Consider the following 10,923-nt stretch of genomic DNA (forward strand, 5'->3'; position numbering starts at 1 on the left):
TTAACCTAAGGACAAACACACACACCCATGCCCGAGGGAGGACTCGAACCTCCGCCGCGACCAGCCACACAGTCCATGACTGCAGCGCCTTAGACCGCTCGGCTAATCCCGCGCGGCAGTCACCCTACACTAACCAGTCACATTAATGTGACTACTTTCTATGCTCGACGTCAACGTACAACAACCACTCAAAGACGACAGGTGACACCACTAGCAGTGGACGATATATAAAGCGTATCAGGGGGACGCGGGAAAGAGTGCAGTTGTCGTAATACTGAAACGTAGCGATTTATCTGACGTCCAGGAGGGCTTGATCATTGGCTTTCGGGCCTGGGGTGGAAGCATTTGCGGAAAGGCTAAGTTTGTAAACTGTTCGCGTGCTGCAGTAGTTAAAGTGCACTATGCATGGGAAAATGGCGCTATCCAGAACCGGCACAGAGTCAACTGGTGCATCACGGGCCATAGATGACAGGACTGGACTACGGCTTCGCAGATGTGTTGAGCAGCTGACCACCCAGATGAACCAAGGGGCTACCAACAGCAACAGTGTCTCCTCGAAGAACGTTCAGTGAACGTTGCTGCGTAAGGGTCTTCGCGGCGGGTGCCTGGCTCATGCACCCATACTGACTGCAGTTCATCGGCGGCGAAGGTTGGAATTTGCACGCCAATGCCGCAACTGCGCAACTGGATGTCCACTGAGCAGTGACAGGTGGCCTTTTCGGATGTATCACGTTAAATGCTCCATCAGGCAGATGGTCATTGGCGTGTAAGGCGTGAAACGTGGGATGATAGTTTTGTGAATATGGCCTGTAAACCAGTTGTTACCAAAAATACAGACGCACTGCATCATACACGGAAAGTACTCACATCAACGAGTTTGAGTCATGGGCTGGATATAGTCTCACAACGAGTCGTAAATATGAGTAAACTACATAAATATTACATCAGTGAAAGCAAAATTTTTCTTGTACTCTGTGAGGATATGGGACCCGAATACCCGACTTTTTTGTACTTCCGTCACTCGCGATGGCTCACTGGCTTAGTGTATCGCCTCATACATTCCAAACAAGGCTACATATGCACACTGTTCTTGAAACTTAAAAACACTAGTACGTCAAACACTCTTTTGAAAGAAAAAAAAAAAGGTTCAAATGGCTCTGAGCAGTATGGGACTTAACTTCTGAGGTCATGTGTCCTCTAGAACTTAGAACTACTTAAACCTAACTAACCTAAGGACATCACACACATCCATGCCCGAGGCAGGATTCGAACCTGCGACCGTAACGGTCGCGCGGTTCCAGACTGTAGCGCCTAGAACCGCTCGGCCACCCCGGCCGGCATACTATTTTGAAACTAATGTTTTCAACTAGAGCATAATTTGGTGATACCTTGATAAATCCCCCTGCAGGTGAAAGTACCACGCAAATTTTAAAATTAATGCAGGAAATTTCCTCTTTTAGAAGAAATAACAACTACTGAAAATATAAATTACTGAAAATGTTTGTAACTGCTGATGGGAGTTGCTCTGTCTTACAATATAAAAGCTATTTTGGATCATTTATAGGCAAGAAGAAGAAAATATATACAATTGACTTGCAGCAGTAACTGAAGATCAAATTTCAAAACAGGTAACTTCATTACTTACGGGCAGAAGCACAAGATAAATATTCGATACTCAGCGGAAAACTCAACGAAGATTAATACGATTGGCTACGTTCTGTTTCTGAGACACCAAATTTTTTCAGCGGTCACTGTAATAAACAGCGAATATCATACAAAAATTAACGTGAAACATGAAATGATGGGGTAGGTGTATCCTGCCTGATTATGATTTGAAAACTTGTGCGAACAAGAAGCTCATCCTTCCTATTAATTGTACATAACCATATTTTATTCCGGTAATTAATTACTATATTAATTGTCAACTTTAGCAATAATTTGTTTGCGAATTTAAAATAACTTTTTAGATTCTCACTCTGCAGTTAAGTGTGGGCTTGTATGAAACTTCCTGGAAGATTAAAACTGTGTGGCTGTCCGGGACTCGAAACAGTACCATGCCCTTCGTGGGCAAATGTCCTATCGAGTGAGCTATTTTTATTTATTTTTGCTAAAAGTCTTTTTTGGGCTGAACTACAATGAACTGCAACGTTGTACAAGTACTGATGTAGAGCTTAACCTTTTATCAACACATCCTTCAAATAATTTACAACAAATAAGGAAGTAATTAATTAAAAAAGCTGATAAATACCAGTGTACATTTTATATCCACAAGAACATAATTTCCTCAAAGAACATAAACAGATTTTAACTTCTGTTAGAAGAATATTTTCTGTGCATTATGTTGATGTGTTGTCTGAACTGATTTGTTGCTGTAAATAAGAGAAATTAAGCAGCAGAATTACAATAATTTCAACAGAATGTGTTTTCCTGATGTAAAAATGTCAGGCGAAAACTCTGAAATTTATGTTAATGATATGAATTAATTGTTCAAATGTTTTGTACATGAAAATTATTTGTCCAAATTATTGTTAAACTGTATACAAAGTCGAATTGGACGTAGAACGTGAAACATAATTTTGTTCGCGTTCACACAGGCAAAAAACCATTATTACACCAACCAATACTTTTTTCTATCGCATTCTCATTTGTAGTACCAAAACTACCTGCATTTTAAATCGACGTTCTTTCTGATTTTACACAATTTTTTCCAACTGTCTTTTCCACCAGGTAATTGTAATACTGACTTGAATGCGAGCTGTTTATCATCGTTTGCAGTTCTTAACCTGTCACGAATATTACTCGCAAACAACTGTGCACTGACGGTTTCTGTCTGACCCCCAGGTGAGACCTGAAGCTCCGATGTTGCTAGACACTATTCGTAAATCACCTTAGCAGCTTTACTTTCGTCAGTACATTCGCATTTACTCGCAAAGGCAAAGATTCCGATTTCGATCCCGTTGCAGCACACAGTTTTAATTTGCCAAGAAGTTTCACGTATTCTAATTAATAATACTAATCTATTTTCACTGTAATCCGACTAACTTCGCATTTCAGCTGCGTCACACCAACCAACGTTTTTACTTGAGCTCCGTGAAAAACTCATATGTATTGAGAGCGCTGGAAACCAAATAAGTTTAGGAACCGTTGTTGTAAACAGCAGTAGTAATTGTAAATGTGTTTAACGTGTGGCAAGCATCGTGTCCGGCGCTGTGCTGGAACCAGTCGCTACATACACAGATACACAGGCTGCGACCACTGCGTGATACCCTGGCCCGTTACACGACTCACGTAGGCGGAGTATCGGTTTTAGCCAATAACGAGCTAAAGAAGCGTTATCAAGATGTCCGGTAAAATCGTTGCATCGTTTAGTACTTGGGTGATGTGTAGGCAGCACAGGATACTTGTAATGTCTCTTCCAGCGCCCTCTCCGCGATATTTTCAGAAATTTTATAAATTATATAACTCAGTACATATCTCGAAATATCTCTTCTTATCTTACCGATTATCAATGCAAAGTAGTTTCAAGCCCAATTATTCCTTGGAGCGTCCATTTACTCCATGGAATAGCTTCTCTGCTATCTATGTTTTCTCTTATGAAAAAGAATAGAAGACTTCTTGCCGATTAGTCGTGAAAGAAGGATGTATATGTATGTATTGTTGAGCTAGTCGCCATCTTGATGAGATTCTGTATGAAAAGGAATTTAATACATGAACTAAACTAAAGTAAGTGTGTTCGCGTATTATTTAACGGATTATTATTATTGACAGTGTCTGCTTACTACGCTGTGTTGCACGGGATCAGTGGGGAACGTCTGATTTACACTGGACGAACCTGCCTTTTTGTATGCTCAAGATATCCAGTTACTTCAAATAAATAGGCTAACACGGTCTTACGAGCAGATCTCCGGTCTTCCCCATGTGATCACCGAAAGTTAATAATTATTACAAATGTTTCTAGGAGATCGACTGACAATTTTCGTCGCACCGAGACTTCGAAATTGCTTCACTGCCTTATGGAATTTAAGTTAAGCTTAATTTAATCAGGATAGAACAGTATTGAACTGTGTGAATGTGATAAGCCTGCTTTTTCAATGAAAATTCCCTTAATGTACGCATGTTTTTACTATCCTGTTCAGTGAAGCTAAATCAGGCCGGTGTGAGAAAGGTTTTTAAATTTTAGATCCCATACAAAATATATTAAATACTGTAACAGACACTAGTATGTGCTCTTGCATTTTTCTGGATGAAGTAACCGTACGTCTTCTCAGCATCTGATAGATCTCTGAATAGGAGGGTTACGTACATTTTCACACAGCTGTCCGAAGTTATGGTTTGGTAGGTAAAGAACGGTCCAATAGTTAGTGTGTTGGCTCCGCCTGGTAGTCGATTTCTCCGCGCAACAGGCAGGCCGTGCGGGCAGCCGCATCGCCAGGAGGAAGTGGGCTTACGGCTTCGGACACCGGGATGTTTCCTTGTATGGCCGGGGCTGTTTATCACGGAGGTACACGTCGGCTTCTCAGCGTCTGCGAGGCGACAACCTCGCCGACAGGTAACGTGTCTGTCGCAGTAAGAAGCGCTGCCAACAGGGCCCCGTTTTGCCACATCAGGTCACGTGCCCTCGAAGCGCCAAACGGATGCTCACCCTGCTTGGCTATTTAGGGCACTGATGGACTGTGCTAACTCAGTTAAGCTCTGAGCCTCAAGTCAGCAGTACCAGCAGCTCCTGTCTGGCAGCATGAGCAGTTTAGTGTCCGTGCTCCAAGCAGCAGACCCAAACTAGTTCATAGTGATCTTCACCAACGGTACATCAGTCACCATACGCAGGCAATATCGGCCAAGTAACGTCCCAGGACTTCACGCCAACGCCTATCACGACTCTTAGGTTTGCCGTGTAGGCACATAACAGACGATATTACAGGATAGACATATCTGTTGCACGAGGTCTGTTCAAAAAATTCCGGAATTTTGTCCACAACATTTTTCTGAGTTTACCTTCAGTTATTGTGCGTGGTCTCCTTCGAAATACTCCACAACTGATGGACCGCTCCCAACTTTCAGAAGCAGTGTTTGTACGCCTCTTGCTGGATCGCGCGAAGCGCTGTCTGCGAATTTTCCTTTATCTCGTCTATCGTTGCAAATCTTCGTCCTTTCAATGGCGTTTTAACTTCATAAATAAAAGAGAGCTCGCAGGGGCCACGTCTGGAGAGCACGGAAGATGATGCAGCACAATGATTTCGTTTTTTGTGCAGAACTCACACACCAAGAGAGATGAAATTGTGGGTGGGTTATCGTGATGCAAAAGTTATGAATTGTCTCGCCACATTTCAGTCAATTTTCTCGCCGGCGTCGCAACACGTCCCGATCGTACCATCGATTAACAGTTTGTCCCTGTGGCACGAATTCTTGAAGAACTAATCCTTCAAAGTCAAATAAAACTACCAGCATAGCGTTGTCATTTGACCGGACCTGATGAGCTTTTTTGTCGTGGAGAACCCTTCTCGACCGTGAAGATTGAACCTTGGTCTCAACACCCATGTCTCATCACCAGTTATGATTCTATTAAGGAACACCTGGTTCTCATTTGCGCCATCCAGAAACTCTTCACAGATTGGGAGGTGAAGGTCTTTCTGGTCTTGACTCATGAGTCGTGGGACGAACTGTGCGGCAACACGATGCATACCAAGATGCTGTATCAGGATTTCATGACACGATTTTACGTTCTTCTGCAACCTCTCAGACAGTCAGTCTTTGATTGGCGCGCAGAATTTCGTTGTCGTCCCTGACATGAGCGTCGTCGGTACACGTCGAAGGGCGTCCTGAATGAGCGTCATCTTTAAGTTCCGTCCAGCCACTTTTAAACCGTGTGAACCATTCCTAACACCGACTATGGCTTAAGCACTCATAGCCGTAGACTTACTGCATCCTTTAGTGTGTCTTCGTGAAGGTTTTCTTCAGTTTCACGCAAAATGTAATGCAGACGCGTTGCTACTCTAACCCTGCCATCTCGAAATTCGCAAAATGTGCGACACAACGTCTACTCAGTACAGCATTGAACAATAACTAACGGACGTACAACAATGAAACTTCTGGCAGCTACACAATAAACACGGGCTTGTGCAGGGGTACCAACCGTATTTCGCTCCAACACACCACTGACGCGAAATTACGAACATTCCAGAAGTTTTTGAACAGACCTCGTATGTGGTTGTGTGGATATTGATCCAGGTATCATTGGGTAATAAAGTTATTCATTTAAAAATGTGTCCGATCACTGCTCAGTTCAAGAATACATTATGCAGATTGCAGTCCTGTTTCCATTTCATGGGCAGGCTGCTGATTATCAGAACTCCGAAACTGATTGAACATAGCCGTGCTTCATCTGAAAAAGTGTAATTCAGGATCAACGAATCTGTCGAGCACAGACTGCAACAGTTAGTGACAGTAGATGCACTACCATTACTTTCGAAGCTTTCAGTTTTAGTTTGTCCACAACTCTATGAGCACGTGGCACCTATACTAACATTCGAAACGCTATATGGTTTAATGATTTTCTCGGACAGCTTTTCAAGACCGCTTCTAACTCGTCTGGGTGCGGCTGAAACCGATACTCCAGCTGCCAAAGTCCGAAGAATGCCTGGAGTGCTGGCAGCCTGCCTTCAGGGGTACTGGTTTCCACCCAGCATCAGACACGGTGCTGGCGTCACAAGTGAACGCCGCTCTGTATAATATGTGAGATGGCTGCAGGATTGTCAGAACGAGGCCACATATCACACAAATAAGAAAGTGAGAGGGAGAGTCGTACCTGGACTTCCAGCCCGTGGTAGGCGACGATGAGGCCGAGCAGGATGACGGTCGACACGGAGATGAGAGTCTTGAGCGCCGTCGAGTAGAAGGACGCCTGCAACACAGCGCAACCCGCCTGTAAAAACACGGCGAGGCCGGCGCTGAGTGATGGTCTGGCTGCCCTGGGGCGCGCGCGGCTAGCTCAGCGGGTGAGGGGAGCGGAGGCCCGGCATGCACTGCCCTGCGGCGCGGGTCACATGCACGCAAGCGGCGGCGGCGGCGGCAGCGTGCCTCCTCTGCGGGATGCGACTCACCAGCACTTCCAAACTGCTCACTACCTGCAGATCCGTGGACGTTTATTTCAAGGGCAGTAGGATCAGACTTGCGAATAATGAGTAACCATGCTGAGAAAAGACTGACTAAATGCTAAATATCAAGCACGATTTATATGCGACAGAAGCCTAAGTATTTCGAAAAGGCAAGGTAAGGCGACGGCCAGTGTGGCCGAGCGGTTGTAGGCGCTTCAGTCTGGAACCGCGCGACCGCTACGGTCGCAGGTTCGAATCCTGCCTCGGGCATGGATGTGTGTGATGTCCTTAGGTTAGTTAGGTTTAAGTAGTTCTAAGTTCTATGGGACTGATGACCCCAGATGTTAAGTCCCATAGTGCTCAGAGCCATTTTTAGGAAGGTAAGAAAGCAGAAGGAACTGGAAACGTGGTTATGGAGGAAAATAGAGGGTTTTAACTGAGCAGACGGGATAAGGAACAAGGTATTCAGAAGACTAGATGGGGTGTGGAGTACAGAAACCTCTTGGACACCATAATGAAAAGGAGGAAAAATCGGTTAGGCCACATCTTGAGGAGACAGTGCTTAGTCCAGCAACAAGCTGAAGGGATGGTAAAGGGAAAGAGAGGGGCAGGAAAAATAAGACATCAACTTACAGAAAGCGTTGTGTAAGAAAATGATTGCTATGTGGAAGTGAACTGAAGAGAAAACCATGTGGCAGGGAGAGTTTTAGAAGTACCATGTTTGGATCTCCCACAAGATACACAACTACTGATGATGATGACGATGATGACTATGCTGCGAAATAAGAACAAAGCTATAGCCAAAATAAGTCTATTCGAAGGTGCAAATCTTTTAATATACGAGATGCGACAATAAAGTAATGAGACTGATTTTCTTTTCAAGATGTGGCAACCCTGCAGGCTTGCGTAGGCACGATATCTTTGGCCTTGGTCTATAAGCTGCTTATAGTTCAAGCGGCGCATCGATGCAACTGCTCAGTCGTGAGTTGTGCTGTAATGATTTAACACATGTTTGTGTCTCTCGTCACGGAAATGGAACGGCATAATATTGCGCAACGGTATGCCATTTATTTTTGCGTTAAATTAGGTGAAAACGCGACAACAACTTACTGTAAGCTTCAGAAGGCTTTTGGAGAGGAGGTTATGTCAAGAGCACAAGTTGTTTGTTGGCATAAAATGTTTAATGAAGGCAGAACGAATGTTGAAAATGAAGACCGCAGTGGACGACCATCAACCTCACGGACGGATGTCAACTTGGCCAGGATGCGTGAACTCGTACGATCTGATCGAAGATTATCGGTGAAAATGATTGCAGAAGAACTGAACATCAATCGAGAAACGGTTTGTCTAATAATAACTGAAGATCTTGGTATGAGAAAGATTTGTGCAAAAATGGTCCCCAAAAATCTCACACCACAACAGCGAGAAATACGGAAAAATGTGGCAGCCGATCTGTTAGAGCAAACGGAAATCAATCCAGAATTGTTGAGCCGTGTTATCCCTGGCGATGAAAGTTGGTTTTTTCAGTACGAACCAGAGACAAAACGCCAAAGTTCACAATGGTGCTCAAAGGGATCACCCAGACCGAAAAAAGCTCGCATGTCAAAGTCAAAAGTGAAATGCATGCTTGTGTGCTTCTTTGATTCCAAGGGAATTGTTCATAAAGAGTGGGTGCCTCCTGGACAAACAGTTAACCAATAATACAACAGTGAAATTTTAGAAAGACTTCGTAAAAGAGTTCTTCGTGTCCGTGCCAACATTGCTGATAATTGGATTCTGCATCATGACAATGCGCCATTCCATACTGGTCTGTCAGTGCAGAAATTTTTAACTTCAAAACAAATTTCAGTACTACCGCAGCCACCTTATTCACCAGATATCGCTCCGTGTGACTTTTTTCTGTTTCCAAGAGTCAAAATGGCGGTCAAGGGACACCATTTTCAAACAACACAAGACGTCCAAAAAGCTGAGGATATTACAGAAGATGAGTTCTAGAAATGTTACCATCAATGGCAGAAGCGCTGGAAAAAGTGTGTGCAATCAGAAGGGAACTACTTTGAAGGAGACAACACTATACTTGACTAAAACGGTAAGCAACATTTTTTTTCACAACAGTCTCATTACTTTATTGTCGCACCTCTTATGTCGCGTCAACGTTTACCTCTGGGTATCACTTGACACTGCATTGCTTCATCACGTTCCTTGTAACATGCTTGCACCCTGCTCGGTATGCTGTCGACAAGATGGTTGAGATGTTACTACTGGGGTCTTTTCCTCTCTTCGACGAACATCCTTCTTATGAAAACCATTTTACTGATAAAGTCAAACACGTAATCATCCTGCAGACAGTTTATCTCTTAGGCATGTAATACTATATGTGTGAATTTCGTGAAACAACTGCTTTAAAAATGTGATACATAATTTACCATTGCTTCATATTTAGTCTCAAAAGCTTGTTCGTCTCTTCTGTCGGCCTCCGGTTGAGAAGGTCATGTATTATTTTGTCAATACACAGAATGTCCCAGAAATGCTGCGATGAACTTCTAGGGGAGGTGGGGCAAGCCTTAAGGATAGGGAACAGCATAGCAACACAGGGACGCAGACGTCGCCATACACCGCTAGGTGGTACACACGAAGGTATTGGAGAGGAGGAATGTGTTATTTCCTCATTCGAGCGCTAGTCAGTGTAGGAGGAGTGTGGGACGGTGTATTAACAGTGAGCTTGCTTTAATGTCTGGAATAACTGAGTGCACTGGACGGGCCGCTGGGCGTATTTATAGAGAAAGCTTCCCAGACCGACATCAACTACACACGAAAGTTTTCAATGGTAATGAGCCACAGTCATGAAATACGTTTTAAAAAAGTAAACCGCCGTTTGACCGTGTATTACTACATGTATCTTCTGTACTGTGTAAGAGGTATGCGATGTATGCACTGCCTGCAACAGGCAAGACTTAGGAGAGTCTCTGACCAGAGAGCAGTATGTAGTTAGTTGTTGCTAGTCGGCATTAGTTGGCAGTAGTCGACAGTAGTATGCGTGAGTCGGCAGTAGTCGGCGCGTGTCTGCGCGTGTCTGCGCGTGTCGGCAGTCTGCTCTGGTCGGGACTCTGGAGGATGGGTATTATTGTAGAAGGTAAAGAAGCAGCCTTGCGCATATCTAGTAATGTATGTTAATCGTCATCAAATTTCTTTTAAAAAATGCCCCAATAATAATTTTTATAATATAAAGTAATTTTTTTTTAAAAAAAGCATTCATTTCAATTTAAAGATTTTATTCAATGGATTATCTTTCCTTTCACGAGTCACAAAGCATAGGCCAGCATTGCACGCAGCTGTGCCGAAAATTTTTTAGTTAAGAGCAGATATATTCACAGTTTTTATTGAGGTAAGAATTTTTGCTTTTTTTATTCAGAATACAGGGCCGTGGCGCAGCGCTGCTGTCGTCATAAAATTTACCAGGTTACGGAATTTTCCTTTTTTTATTATTCTTGAGTTTAGTAATTATTCTGTTTCGAACTTAACATTAAATGAGAAAAGAATTTTGTGGGAACATTAAATGTGAATGCATTTCTGCGCAGAGATTATAAATGGGAGCCAATTTTTTTCCGAGGTTACAATATTTAAAATTCATTTAATTCTTATTTCCGAGGGGATGTTATACCTGGATCATGGTTCATTTTCATTTATATTATGATTTCTGAGGGGAGGTTACAACTGTTCAGATTTTGGCTTTTATACCATTATCAAGAACAATACCAAAACTTGTTAGACCGTTATGTCAATCTGTTAACGCAGTCCAAAGCAATTAAACAAGATTAACACGTCTTTAAGA

The 10,923-nt window shown here is 43.2% G+C and overlaps 1 protein-coding gene across 1 annotated transcript in view; it reads right to left on the bottom strand.

Moving 5' to 3' along the window:
* LOC126095676 (small conductance calcium-activated potassium channel protein) overlaps positions 1-7,186 on the bottom strand; it is a 239,926-nt gene extending 232,740 nt beyond the window's left edge. Inside the window, exons 1-3 of the mRNA XM_049910433.1 lie at positions 7,166-7,186; positions 7,041-7,121; positions 6,803-6,898 (exon numbers count right to left, since the gene is read on the bottom strand). Of these exons, the coding sequence (XP_049766390.1) occupies positions 6,803-6,898; positions 7,041-7,121; positions 7,166-7,186 (198 nt within the window). The remainder of the gene's footprint in view (positions 1-6,802; positions 6,899-7,040; positions 7,122-7,165) is intronic.
* Positions 7,187-10,923: the final 3,737 nt, after the last annotated feature.

This window comes from Schistocerca cancellata, chromosome 8 (assembly GCF_023864275.1).
Source record: "Schistocerca cancellata isolate TAMUIC-IGC-003103 chromosome 8, iqSchCanc2.1, whole genome shotgun sequence".
NCBI lineage: Eukaryota > Metazoa > Arthropoda > Insecta > Orthoptera > Acrididae > Schistocerca > Schistocerca cancellata.